Here is a 14,533-nt window from a genome sequence, read left to right as displayed (position 1 = left end):
ATGAAACCTTGTGGTTTGATAGAGGACTGGCACATTAGTGAAATGACTCGCTTGCATTGTAATAGTATTTAATGTGTTGGGTGCATTGAAACAAATAAAACAAGGTATTTTGTCAAAACAGGCTTTATGTTGTACAAAACACAGGAGTTACATAACAAAATAAACCATCTAAATACTTCCAAAACATAATTTTCAATCACACAAACATTCTCTGCCAACAGTTAATCAATTTCTGAGTCTACTTAAAACTTTAGGCAACTGACACAGACCACCTGATCTATGATCTAACAAAGGACTCATTAAAGGTAGTTAAAGTATAATTGAATAAACATCATTCAGACCTGTTAAATGGTAGTGTGTCCTATTGTTTAAACACGATGATATATATGAGAATTGGAACAGCTAGTTTAGCTGTGGATGTTATAAGAAAAAATAATCACTAGGTAGTTCACATTCTATAACCTAATGGCATGATGCCATACAGATACTAGCTAATAATAATGCATTAAAAAAGCAAAACATATTTTGTGATCGTCCCAAACATTTTCTTGTCTCAAAAAGAGACGAGGCAGCAGCAGAACCAGTGTATTGTTAAGATATTTCAGAGATTTTATTAACAGGAATGGAAAGGAAATAATACATGTGAAATGACAAGGATCACAAATAAGTGAATGTAAACTTTGCATAACATGAAGGGATTTGTCCCATCTCTGTTGCTTTAACCAAAAACAAATCCCTGCAATGATCAAAATTCAAATTGAAGGCTCCAGGTATAACTGACCAGGCCATCAGAAGATACCGCATGGCAGCTCCTTGCTAAACAAGCCATCAAAGTCCAAGTCTCTGCTCATCAAATCTTCCTCTACACTCTCCAGTGCCCACTGATGATCCGTCAGTTCCAGTGCCTCCCACTCAGCCTGAAATTAAGGACAGACACCACATTAACAACCAAGTAGTGTTGCACGGTGCACCGATACTAGAAAGGTATCGCGATACCCTGCAGTTAAAAACGCAATGATTCCCCCATTTCATCAGTATTGGTACTTGACATTGTTGACAGAATGACATTGTTTTAATAAGAGCCGTATTTCCTATGTGTGTTAAGCGCTCTGCTTCCACTCTCTGCAGCCGTGCCTGCAGTGCCTCCCCTCTCTCATGCACGCTCTAGCTGTCATATCATGTGACAAAACGAGAGCATAGCTGCAAGTGCGAGTGCTATTGCAGATGCGCCTCGGCTTGTTGACAAAAAAGACGCTGCAGCTACGCCCGTTGTGACGGGACCCGTGCGCGAAGCAAAACACGTACTTCAAGTTAAAGACTTAACACACTTAACTATCTTATCTACATCTGGAACTTGCTAAACTAGTTATAAATATGTTTATTCTTCACTGTCGAGTCACTCATTACTGGATCATTGAGCTGCATGAGACGGACTGGCTGTCAGGAGAGGGAGAGGGGAAAAGAGTACTCCCTTTATTTGTGTTATTATCCAAAGTTAATGTAAACTTTTGAATAATGTAGTTCATCTACTATAAGTAGTTTGTTTAACTGATTTTCACCCCCCAGGTTTGAAATAAAGCACAATAATGACATTTAAGACTGTTTCCCCTTTTTTAAGAAAAGTACCGAAAAAGTATCGAAATCACAATTCTTGACTTGGTATCGAAACAAAAATGTTGGTATGGTGACAACACTACAACCAAGCAAAGCCCAACCATGTTAATTATGCTGAATCTACAGTATATACCTTGAAAGCTTTATTTGTATCAGCAGGCATTGCCATGGCAGCACCACTCATCTGCTCTTGCATGATCCTTGACTGATCTGCACCTGTAGGGATTGCATTGATAAACAATTACAGAATATACCAAAGTCACAGACTTTAATCACAAGTCTAAATTGTTTTTCTTCTATAAATGTCCAGTAACATCTTCAAACATTTTGAATGAAACAACTCTGTTCGTATGTTTTGAAATATATATTGTTCTACATGAAATAACTGCTGGCAAATACTGTTGAACCTTCTGACAATCAGAATAAGTAGAATTAACAATTTCATGTTACCATCAAACAATATGCAAAACATTGCAAATTATCTTAGAATTAGCTGCATTTACCATTATCTTGACCTAGGATTAAAGAGTACATGCTCCGTAGTCCAAACACGTTCAGGAAATACCACGATGCCGAGCTCACCCTAGATGATAAAGACACACACACACAGAACAAATGACAAAAAGGTCACATAGTATCTTAAGTATTTTAAGATTAATTCAAAAGGACTGATACAGTACATGTCCATAGATCCCATTAGTTTATTATTAGTTTACCAGGAGGCATCCAGTGAGAGCAGCTCTACCCCCTGCTGCAGCATGGGCTTGAACCGAAGAGTGAGAGGGAAGGGAACCTTAGCTGAAATGAAATAGATTACAAAAGGAACTCAATGTTGTAATTCCATATCGACAATATGCTATCAAGTAGCAAGACAAATGAAAAGTTATCTTTAATGAGGGTTGCATTGTGCATCACAAGCGGCAAAATCTGAGAGACAATGAGATAGTTACTCGTAACAAATCCTGAAAAGGTCCAGTTGATCCAGCCTCCAATGAGAATCATGGGAAGCACATTGGTGACATTTCCTTTCATCATATCTGTCAGCATACTGGGATCTGTGAAAAGATAAAGCATGGAACAAAAACAGTAAATGTAAGTCTTGCTAAGGACCTTTTTTGTATAATAAATTATGCAATTGTTTGGCTTTATTATGTGGATAACAACAATTAAAATGGAATTATCATAATCTGTGTATTGGTAAATACCTAATAGGATTACCTGTCATTGGTGAGGGTGGAACAACCTTTCTTTTGGTCTTCTTGAAAAACCCATCTTCTTGATTATTGAAGTAGAACTTCCTCATCAAAAAGGACTAATGAAAAGAGAGGTTGTCAGTAACATTTTCCTACAACTTGTCCTTCTGACAAATGAATAGAAAAAATAGTTGTTTTGTGTGGATAAGACAATAACTTGTGCATTAGTTTAAAATGGATGATGAAATTCCTCACCTGTTTGGGAATGTATTTTCCATTTTCCCTGAGGATTCTGCTCCGAATAAGAACCTGGCTGGATTTGGAGATGAAACAAAGTACGGTTTGTAAAACCATTCAACTCAGTTCTTTCCTTCTCCAAAACACAAATTCAGTCATTTGTTTCTCACTGTAATTATTCTGCTCACTCAAATGTAAATTATATATTGTATTCAATGTTTACATTTTGTGATTTTAATAGGCTGGCCTATTATAGTGCACACTGCCATCAATCCTGTATATTTGTATATGTATAGTGTGTATTCAATAGAAATACAATATCGATACATATCCTTCATTATTGATATGTATATATTCACTGCTTTGTTTATCTTTTATGTTTATCTTCTACTAATAATATGTATATCCTTTATTTTTGTCTTATTATGTTCCAACGTGTTATCTTCATGCTACTATACTGAAAAATGTTCCCAATTTGGGATCATTATCTATTTTAATCCAATTTCAATTTGTTTTTTAAAATTAGATCAACCTTTCAACTGAGGATTACCTACCTGTCAGAAACCTGTTCTAACGTCAACTTCTTGTCACTTTGAAGGAGAATGGAGACATAATGCCGAATCACCCCGACGAGAAAGGTAATGAAGACAATGGGTAACACCACCCAAAGTCGGATATTGGAGTCCAGCAGCAGCTCCGGCTCAGCCATCCAGCCTGCTAGCTTAACTAAAGAGTCACAGACAGCCATATCATTATTTCAGTACATAGCAGACAAGTTAAAAACAGCCTCTGTTTGTTTAAAATGATTCAATATATTAAAATGATGTTCTATTGAATGTAACGCCTTTTTATTTTTATAGTTTGCTAAATTAGTCATATGTAGCAAGCCACCACCGAGCCTCGTTACCACAGAGCTGTCAATTTGCCGGTTTAGCTAGCTAGCCGGCTAACGTAATAAACGCACACAATGTGATCTAAGCTCAACCTCACAAAGTAAACACGATCTGTTCTTTCAGAAATCAGGAGCAATCATGTTTGAAATGACCACCAATTAATACAGTCCACACTATTAGCTACACGCTAATGTTAAGTGTTAGCCAGGCTACCTTCTTCCTGATGCCGGGGTCACGGTCGGTGGGAGCAGGGGAGTCTCTAAATGCAGCAGAAACCACTTTCTGTGTTTTAATCCCAGCTGAGAGAGACGCAAAACATACGCTGAGTGACTAAATTCAATAAATTAAACAATGTTTAACAGTTCGCATCCACTGCTGCGGCCATCGCACTGTGGTGTTGGTTGGATCCAGGGATGAGAGCAGATTTCTGCTTCTGCAGCTCATCCGCATCTCAACGGGACTGCAGCGCCGCCCCGCGGTGATGGGGGAGAGTGTCTGCCCGGGTCAATGTGAACGAGATACAACCTGAGGTCCATCTCAGGACAGGGCAAACAGCATCAGTGGTGGAATAAGAACACTTGAACTTAATTAAGAATTGCAATATTAAAGTGTATAAATCACTTGCTCCAAGTAAAAGGTTCCTTTTCACAGGCAACCAGAGCCTTGAACAAAGGCCCTAGAAAACTCTTTCTCTTAAACTCTTATTGCCATTTTTTACTGTTACCACTCTTTCTGCACTGTTGACTTCACCTTATGCTTTTACTTATACTTTTAAATCATGCTTACCAGGTATGTCTATATCACAACAATAAAATCCCTTAAATCTTTTGAATCCTGAACTCTTGCATTCAAAACTTTATTTTAGTTAAAATGCAAAAGTTTTACAATCAAAATATAAAGTACATCAAGTAAATTCCTATTAAGGGCTGACTAAGTTATTTTAGTTCTTGGTAGACTAACGTTTGCCAGTAACAAGACTATTTGGGCTGTCATAAAAAAGGTTTTGCTACTGTGTGGAGGTTTGACTTGTTCTTGGGTTTATGTATATTCTATGTTATTTTGCTGTGCCCTTTAACTCCTGTATGCTTGCTTTTGTCTTGCACTCCCCTCATGTTGCATTCCTTGGTAATTTCTTCATATACAATTTGGAAAAGGAAAATAAAATAATTTGAATTAATAGAAAATTATGTATCTAAACTTGAATAATAAATCGTAATTTTTAAGTTAAGTAGGCCTATGTTTTGTAATAACTTAATGGGCAAAATAGTATCTAAATTGAACCAATATGGATTTAAATGTATTTGTCCTTCTAAAGAAATCAGAAATAGGCAATTCAAACTGTAACTGTGAAGTGCTCATGCAATGTAAAACACCTGAGCATACATTTGAAAGTAATAGGTAGGCTATTATTGCATATTAAACTATAATATTCCTACTTCCTTGGTACAGTGGATGTTGTGGAAATATGTGATTGTTTTATTTTGTCGTTTTGTTTACTGTGTCCTCCCGTTCAATAGGTGGCGGTGATTCAACGTGTTTGATAGCAGTCTTAAAAGCCGAAAAGAAGAATCTTCTGCTCACCGGAAAAACTGAAAAAAAAAATCCGAAAAAACAATTTATTATACTACAAACGATGAGGTGAGACAGTCTTCGGTATTAGAACGGTATGCAGCACAAAATAAATAAGATTTGTATCTGTTTTCCCAACTAACGTAAGCTAAGTTATTTCAGGTAACTCTGTTGTTTGAAACGTTAAAGCTATCGTAAATTTCATTTAGCTAAACTGGGCTGCTGCTGTTTTAGCAAAGGCCCTCATCACGGTAATCTCTAAATTCCAATCCTATCAACGATGCCAGTTTAGTAAAATCTTAAATTCACCTCCATCTAAACAATGGGACATTTTCGACCAGTCGTTCAAATCCGGCCTTATTGCATTAATGGCTTCATTTTTTACCTCAGCCCTCCATATGTCTTCTCAATGTAAGGATAAGATCGAAATGCAATCATTTCATCAACGCTGTTGCAACATATTTAGTGCAAAAGTGCAATAGTTTTATTTGAACTAAAGTGTATTAGTGGAGTATTGAAATATTCAGAACAAATCTGCCATTAAAGTAAATTCAGATCAAGTCAGTCTCTATTAGCGATTTTTAATTTAGATTTATTGGCTAAAACATCCCTTTGATTTTTCTTTAGAGTTCCTTGATCAAACGTGTGTCCTCTACATCAAAGCATGGGAGCTGATAAAAGGTAAGATGATCATAATTTAATGTGGATGTGGCATGTATTCCTTGAATTTACAATGAAACTTGTTTTCTTTTTCAGGCTTGGTCGGGGTGAGCGTAGTGGAAGATATGGTTCGGATGGCAGGAGAGAGGATCCAGAATGGAATGAAAGAAGGAGTCGAGATGTGGAGAGGGACTATGATCGGCGATGGAGTGACGATAGACAGCGAGAGCACTTTGATGATCGCAGAGACAGTCCAGAGGTGTGTAAATAGGAAAACCTAAACTTTAATACATCTTGGTTCTAAATGTACTAATAACTGCATTATGTTTGTCTTCCTTTGCAATAGAGGGGCCGAAAACGTCGCAATAGTGATAGATCGGACGATGAATATGATGGGGATTATCCAGACCAGGACTACAAAATGGAGCAGGAGGAGGAGAGCAAGACTATAATGCTGAGGGGTCTCTCTCTTCATGTCACAGAGGATGATGTAAGCGCACAAATCTCACTGATTCTGATTCTCACCGTTTTTTTTCGTGACCTAATGAATTTAGTTAGAAAGAGGCAACTGGACGTTTCTGAAAATGGAGATAATACAAGAAGGTTGATATTAGTGTCAGCTCAATGTGATTGAACCTGATTAAATGTTGCACACATTTTGTAAGTTTATGCAAAGTACAAGAGAAGACCAATATGACTCTCTCCCCCTAAATTCTCCAGATCCGCTCAGCTCTCGAGCAGCTGCAAGGGCCCCAGCCTGTGGACATTCGCTTAATGAAGAAAAGGACAGGTTTGTGTTGAGTGTCTCACATTCCCATCCACACTCTGTCTTACAACCTGCTTTATCTCTTCTTTTGCGATCCCTGATTAAAAAAAGCCTCACTTTTTAAGATGTCTAACGGTAAGGAGGTAACTGTATGTGTTATTCCCTACCCTTTTTGTACAGACATTACATGTTACGGTAAAACAAATCTACCACCATCCCCTTGACCTTGTAAGCACCCTTCCGCTCTCCGTTTTGATTTGAACTGGACTATACAAGCCCATTGTGAGTTTGAATGTTGCACCAAGGCATTCTAACTAACACGCCTCCCGTCTATATTTGAATGCTGTCTCTAGGTATAAGCCGAGGTTTCGCCTTCGTGGAGTTTTATCACTTGCAAGATTCTACCCGATGGATGGAGACCAATCAGGTTGCTTCAACAATCACCAAGTTTAGAATTTTTCTTGGAGATTACATCCCCAATGAACTTATATGGGGAGGACCATAGAGACTTGTGCATATTTGAAATACAGAGCTTTACATAAATATTTTTGATATCACACACTTGGCTCGTTTAGTATACAGCAGCCTTTTACAGACAGAATATTCTCTAAAATTCTTAGTTTACTGAATTTTGTGACTTCAGCCTTGAATCACTGTTTAAAGGTTTTTGCTTTTGGAAATGCATTAAAATCTCTTTTCTGTTTAAATGTTAACCAAAATACTATGCCGAGAATATTTTAGGGCCTTAAGCTAAAATAACCTTTGCCTCCTTATGAAAGCATTATACTTCCTCTTCACAGAGTCCCAAGTAGTCTGGTTCAGTTCTTCCATAGCACATTCTGCTCCAGCTCAGTCACTTGGATATTTTCTCATCTCCATTTAAAATCCGAAGACTCGAGCGAGGCATGGATGAGCTGGCAGCACTCCGATCCCAAACACATAGAAACCCTTTTTTTGTTTTTTGAGAGTGCACTCCCTCGTACACAGAACTGCAGCTTTCTCTCTGAACTTCACTTTCTATCTCTGTTCCCTTTTACTCCTTGAGACACTCCTAAGCAGCTAAGAGTGTAAGCCCAGCCACTCTTTCCCGTTCCAGCTGCTCTCACTCTTCTCATACAATTTTGAAATAACTTGGGATTTCTGGTTTTGCAGAACAAGCTGGTGATCCAGGGGAAAAGCATTGTGTTGCACTACAGCAACAGGAGGCAGAAGTTTGAAAACTGGCTTTGCAATGCAGTGAGTGTCATTTTGTTTGCAGTGTCGCACAGTTTTTAAAGGAAATCTAGAGACAAAGTGTGTAATGAGTAGTTAAAAAGAACAACAAACACAACATGCTGTATGTAGGTCATACACAGAGTAAAATCGGTAGACTACATTAAAAAGAAAAGATAGAATTGAATGAAACCTAAACATACAAAGCACATTGTTACGTCCACACCAAGGTTTAGGGGGCTAGGAGACAGTAACACACAACCAATAACAGAAGGTAGTGACAGGCCATGATTGGGGCACAAGCTAAAATCTTGCCTAGGGAGGCACATTGGTGAGGGCCGGGCCTGCGTATTGGGATTCATGTGGATTAATATGTGTGGACCGGAGGGTGAGGGTGACAAGCATAAGTTGCACTTTTCTTTTTTATTTCAATTCCAACCTTTGTAATGAAGAAGATGTGTCTCACTGTTGTCCACGTTCATAAAGCATAAAACTACACCATCAGAGAGCACTGTGCAGAGTAGGTGCACTTTCAGTAGTCCGCTTTATAGGAAACTAGTTCCCCACAGCAGATGCACATTAATAACGTCCGCTGGTGCATCATAAATACGTGGGATAGTGTAAGTGCAGTCGGATTCTCAAAGCACCGCAGTCTCTTTTCCTAAGTCCTTTTGAATTCTCCTATCCACTATTCCTTAACCCCGTGACGTTTCACGCAAAGGTCAAGGAATAGTAGGTAGGAGTAGGCGATAGGATCTGATTTTTTGACAATTCGACCTAACCCCAGGGCTGAGAGACAGAAAGCTTCCTAGGTGCTTCCTTTAGGACCAGCCCTGCCTGCTGATAGGCCAGCTGAGGGTGGGGGGATCCAGTCAGCCATCAGTCTCAGGTGCACCAGCATGAACTGATCAGCTGCAGTGAAGAGAGGGGGAGAAGGGAAAAGAGCAGGAGGGAAACAACAACACAAGTACAGCATGCCTGGCATGTAACACACATGTATAGCTGTATAAACAGTTTATATGTGAATATGTTGGTATAAACTGCCTGTATGTTTTAGGCACACAACTATGATCCAACAATATTTGTCTCTTTGTAAACAACGCTGTCATTGATTTATCGCAGTGTGGGCTGTACAATTTCCGGAAGAGGCTGAAGTGTTTCAGGTGTGGATCAGCCAAAGTTGGTGAGTTGTTTCTCCTTCAAACTAAAATAAAAAATGTTGTTCTTCCCTCTATGTACCTTCAGCTGTGTCGTTCAGTATTTCACTGACTTCTGGCAACCTATATGTCACCCCTCTTTGCTGAGCACAGATGGGGATTCACCAGGACCAAGTGGTTTGACTGCAGAGTCTCAGCAGCCAGGGGACTACAATGGAGACAGTGAGTGTGTTTTTTTCATTACATATTCCATAGTACACGCATCCAGTAAACATACATTACTCTTCATTTATTCATTGTTACTGTTTTTGTTCACAGCAATCATCTTGAGGAACATTGCCCATCTTTCAAGTGTTGATGGGATATTGAACCTGTTGGCGCCCTATGCCAACCTGTCAGCTGGCAACATCCGCCTCATCAAAGACAAGCAGACCGGCCAGAATCGAGGCTTTGCCTTTGTTCAGCTCTCATCTCCCTTGGTATGCTGTGTCATAAAATCAGTCAACCTGTCTCTTCTGGGGTGTGCACACGTGTGACAAATCTTGCATTTTCACTTCTTGTATAGGAGGCTTCTCAGCTGCTAACTATTCTCCAGAGCCTTCAGCCACCTCTGAAACTCGATGGAAAAACCGTGGGTGTCGATTATGCCAAGAGTGCTAGGAAGTGAGTCATCACACATACACATGCTGTTTGATAAAGCTTTCTTTTAATAGAACATAGTACATATAAGCTCCATTTAGAATGGCACAATATGAACTGCACCAGGTGGGAAGTTCTATCCCCACATAGTATAGATTTCTTTGAGTAGTTTGTTCTAATGCTCTGATAATGAAAAACAATGTAAAATTGGTCTCCACAAAGTATAGCTTCATTTTCCTTTAATTTCTGCAATGGAGACAAAATAATGTGTCCACTTATTCAAACATTTATATTTAGCTTGAAAGAGGTAATTTTGTTTAAATGCACGTGTATTTAAACGCCAATAAAGGACACATTTTTACCCTGCGTGTGCTACAAAATGAGTGTTTAACTAATCACTCTGTTTTCTTTCCAGGGACTCAGCGCAGCCTGACGGGATCAGAGCCAGCGCTCTCTCTGTTGCCAGCACAGCCATTGCTGCCGCTCAGTGGTCATCCAGCCAGGTATCTGGGTTTTACTCATGTGCCATCATTGTAAATCATTTAAATTAAAAGTACAAGGTGTGAGCTTCCAGTTTTTCAGTTGCATTTCTATCCTGAAATGCTCAAAGGTGCTATGAGTACAAATATTGAACCTCTGGTGTAATGCACAATTTAGTGATTTCTCTAAAGGATATATCCAGTCAGCCATCAGTATATATTTGTGGTTGTGTGTAAGAATAGCTGGTATCATACTTCTTTGTAGAAATAGCATCTTTAAAGTAAGATAGAGCCTAAACCTCACATGATTCACTGTTTGTGTAAATTACAGTTCTGATGATTTTAGTGAGGACATTTTTTTATAAAGCTTGACTTTTTTAAATTTGTGTTTTTGTGTATTTTTGCTGATTTTGCTCTCCTCTGTTTTTCTTGTAGTTGCAGCAAGCTTCAGGTGCCAGCTCTGACTACATTTCCCCCGAGGGCTATGCACAGCAAACACAGGTCAGACCAAACTCTGCCTTATTATGAACATGACTTTATATTAAAAAAGACAAAAAGAACAAAGACTTATGTGACACTTTGTATTCTCTGATGTAGGGACAGAGTTATCAGGTGTGGCAGCAGCAGCCTGAAGTCTTGGCTCCAGTGATTGGAGATGGATTACTTGGAGGTAAAAAGAGGTGTCAATCCCTCTGTGATATTTTCCCTGATTCTTATTCTAAGACTGGGTTTGCTGATCCATTATTACCATCTGTCTTTAGCTGCTCCAGCAATACATGCATGGATCCCTGCAGCTGCTGTCATATCGCAGACAGCTCAGGTTTACCAACCAATCATCGTCAGCCAGCCAGACATACAGGTACCACCATGGCGCCTATTTACTTACACATAACATCTCATTTTTAGGTTACCACTGGGGTTTTATTGATGTTTGATTTATTATTTTCTTTCACTCTGTTACATCAGTTAGTAAGACCTGTTGATGCAGCGCTACAGACTGCTTGTGTTTCCACGGCTGCAGCTGCTGTCTGTCACACTACAGGTGAGATAGACAATGTTTAAAATGGCCCCTCTGCATGTTAATGAACAGAATACAAGTATTTCCTGTGATTTATGAGGCATGTTTTTCTCAATATGCGTCTCTTTCTGTATCTGCAGCCCCTGACCCCTCCACTTACCAGTACAATGAGGCTACAGGTTATAGTTATGATCCACAGACCGGCCTCTACTATGATCCCAGCAGCCAAGTATGTTCCCTGAGCAGAATATACTGCCTTACAATATGCTTTCCTATTATCCTTTATTTTACCAGTGGAACAGTTTATCAAAATGTTCTTATCCTTGTTCTCAATAGTACTACTATAACGCAGAGACTCAGCAGTACCTCTACTGGGACAGCGAGAAGGAGACGTACATCCCTGCGCCCTCTGAATCAGACACAGGTGCAGAACAACTGTCAGCTAATAGTTCTTCAACCCCAAACAGCAAAGAGCTCAAAGATAAAAAAGAAAAGCCCAAAAGCAAATCTGCACAACAGGTAAATGCTACTTTTAAATCCTTATACCCCTGTGTATAACTTGCATCTTTTTATTTAAAGGATATCTGTACTGATGGCTCATAAAAATTGCAGATCGCAAAGGACATGGAGCGTTGGGCAAAAACCTTAAATAAGCAAAAAGAGAGTTTTAAGGGCACTTTTCAAGGTTTTGGATCGTCTAAGGAGGACGAGAGGAGAGAGTCTGCAGCTGCCGACGCAGGGTTCTTCCTCTTTGAGAAAAAGGTATTTATTTTCCCCTACTGGCCCTTTTATTTTCGCATTAGATTAGGGTCATAGCATAATTGAGACCATATTAATAAAGACTCAGAGGTGGGTAATTGTGAAGTAATCATAGAAAATTAATTGAATGAGAAACTACCTCATAATGGTTTTCTTAGCAACTCCAATGTTACATTTGCTTGCATTATGACTGACTTGACTGTTAACCATTAGCTTTCTCTTCATAATGAATTACAGTGGTAAAATATTTGTTAAGAGTTGCTTTCTTTTTAGCAGACGGGAGGTTTGGAAATGCCATCTTTCATGATTGAACAATTCAAGACTACAGAACTGGAGACTCCAGCCAAGGTTAGTTTGCACCTTTGCCTTAATTCTCCCACTTGACCATTAAAAACAAATCTGACATTACTCCCACCTTTCTCAATTTTCATACTATAGAACGTCCTGGTTTCTACCTACAACGGAGATAGTGAGCCGGAGGAGGGCGGCTCAGAGAGAGATGGAGATGGAGAAATAACAGACTGGAAGAGGATAATTTGCCTGCTCTGTCGGCGGCAGTTTCCCAGCAAGGACATTCTGCTGCGTCACCAGCAGCTCTCCGACCTCCACAAGGTGAGGATGGTGAACAGCAGGCATTAATCTGCATGTAGCTGTGGAAATTACTGGCTGTTGCCATCTGTTCAACAGTATTAAGCTCCACTACAAAATAAAGAGGAAGGAGATGTTACAGTTGCTTTTAATTGTTTAAGCAAAACATGGAGATTCAGCGAAGATCAAAACTCACAGAAGATGAACTGGAGGAGCTCGAGAGGAAAGAAACTGAGGTATTTTGCATGAATTTGAACCCATTTTATCTAGCAGTGATTTGTTTTGGTTTTTTGCAATGAGGACACATTTAATAAGGCTTCATGTTCATTTTAACAGTGGAAATACAGAGACAGAGCTGCAGAGAGAAGGGAAAAGTATGGTGTTCCTGAACCTCCTGCTCCTAAGAAGAAGAAATTCTATAAACCGCCGGCCCAGTACACTACAGTGTAAGTGTCATTTAAATCTCACTGCAGTCATCTGTGAAATTTCGGTAATTTAATCTCTAACATCTCCTGGTTACAGAAACTATGAACAGCCCACCAAAGACGGCCTTACAAGTGATAACATTGGAAACAAAATGTTGCAAGCAATGGGCTGGCAGGAAGGCAAAGGCCTGGGGCGCCACCAACAGGGCATCACTGCTCCCATCTCGGTGAGGAGTGAAAAATTATTTTTTAAAACTCAACTGCATACCTACTAGCTCCTAACAGATGGAATATGCATGTCTATTTCTTTTTGTTTTCACTTGCAATGCAATTAGCACTGTAACCTGAGGACTGCCTGCCTCCAATCTGTCGACTTTAATAACATTCTTTTCCCCACAGGCTTCATTAAGGACCAAGGGCACAGGCCTGGGTATTAAAGGAAGCTCTTATGAACTCTCAGCATCTGACACATACAAGGATGCTGTTCGTAAGGCCATGTTCGCACGCTTCACTGAGATGGAGTGAACCGGTGAGAGAAAAGTAATCGTACTGAACCAGGAATTATTGATTTTGTGGCCAAATAATCAAACTGTGAAAAGGAGAAAAGTATTTTTTGTTATTTTCCCTGCACAAACTTAAACTGTAATTCTTTTCTTCTCGATGTACATAACATTTAGTTCGGTTTTTTATATATATATATACAGTATATATATATATATGTTTTCAGTTAAAGGAACATGTAAATGCTGTATATTGTTTGTACATAAAATACTGTGGATCTAAGGTTTTGTTTGTGTGAACATTTTAAAAAATCTGACTATTAAACCCAACCTTTGTGCTCAACTACTTGTATCTGAAAGACTTTTTTTTTTATTGTACAAAGAAATTGAGTATTTTATTCGTGTGATTCTCATGGTGTTATTCAAACACTTTAACTAACGTAAAACAACTCTACTGCATATTATCCTACATCATAAACCTCTCTCAAATTCTCTGAGAATATCCCTCGATGGATGAACATGGAGGCGCTCTAGCTTCATCCAGTACATCCTCAGTCTTTGGATTCTAACTGCTGTACAGGTTGATCATGTGTACAGACATTTAAATTGGTATAAACCTATAGCACGGGATCATTATATAAATGCTGGAATTGTCTTGATTCTGTTCATACTGAATTTCTATCTCTCAGCAACCTCAGATATGCTGCCTCTATTGCCTGCCTTCATATCCTCTAACCTGAGGCTTAATGGCTGAAATGTTTCCCTAGCTCTGGCTTCAGTGTGAATGCCAGTGATTTTGAAGATGTCCCACAGAATCCTTGCTA

At 39.1% G+C, this 14,533-nt stretch overlaps 2 protein-coding genes across 3 annotated transcripts; one reads left to right on the top strand and one right to left on the bottom strand.

Moving 5' to 3' along the window:
- Positions 1-107: 107 nt before the first annotated feature.
- Positions 108-4,382, bottom strand: emc3 (ER membrane protein complex subunit 3). The gene is made up of 9 exons (XM_063911395.1): positions 4,151-4,382; positions 3,599-3,770; positions 3,063-3,120; positions 2,833-2,926; positions 2,565-2,669; positions 2,331-2,412; positions 2,118-2,197; positions 1,748-1,830; positions 108-917 (listed from the first exon to the last, which is right to left on the bottom strand). The coding sequence occupies exons 2-9, from the start codon at positions 3,751-3,753 to the stop codon at positions 789-791; spliced, it is 786 nt and encodes a 261-aa protein (XP_063767465.1). The 5' UTR covers positions 3,754-3,770; positions 4,151-4,382; the 3' UTR covers positions 108-788.
- A 1,070-nt stretch (positions 4,383-5,452) lies between these two features.
- Positions 5,453-14,052, top strand: LOC134883559 (RNA-binding protein 5-B-like). 2 transcript variants are annotated; one of them, XM_063911976.1, is made up of 25 exons: positions 5,453-5,575; positions 6,134-6,187; positions 6,263-6,425; positions 6,513-6,656; positions 6,887-6,956; positions 7,286-7,359; positions 8,085-8,168; positions 9,267-9,327; positions 9,455-9,523; positions 9,620-9,780; positions 9,867-9,964; positions 10,356-10,443; positions 10,855-10,920; positions 11,017-11,089; positions 11,181-11,278; positions 11,386-11,461; positions 11,578-11,666; positions 11,774-11,956; positions 12,050-12,199; positions 12,470-12,544; positions 12,635-12,808; positions 12,946-13,020; positions 13,121-13,230; positions 13,307-13,436; positions 13,609-14,052. In XM_063911976.1, exons 2-25 carry the CDS (start codon positions 6,171-6,173, stop codon positions 13,732-13,734), a joined length of 2,454 nt encoding a protein of 817 aa, XP_063768046.1. In that variant the 5' UTR covers positions 5,453-5,575; positions 6,134-6,170; the 3' UTR covers positions 13,735-14,052. The 2 variants fall into 2 exon arrangements, with proteins under 2 accessions (XP_063768046.1, XP_063768047.1); XM_063911977.1 differs by having other exon boundaries at positions 5,502-5,601.
- The last annotated feature ends 481 nt before the right edge of the window (positions 14,053-14,533 follow it).

The sequence above is a fragment of the Eleginops maclovinus genome, chromosome 20 (assembly GCF_036324505.1).
Source record: "Eleginops maclovinus isolate JMC-PN-2008 ecotype Puerto Natales chromosome 20, JC_Emac_rtc_rv5, whole genome shotgun sequence".
Lineage (NCBI taxonomy): Eukaryota > Metazoa > Chordata > Actinopteri > Perciformes > Eleginopidae > Eleginops > Eleginops maclovinus.
The sequence above is the reverse complement of the archived record's forward strand: the minus strand, read 5'-3'. Positions and strand labels throughout refer to the sequence as shown.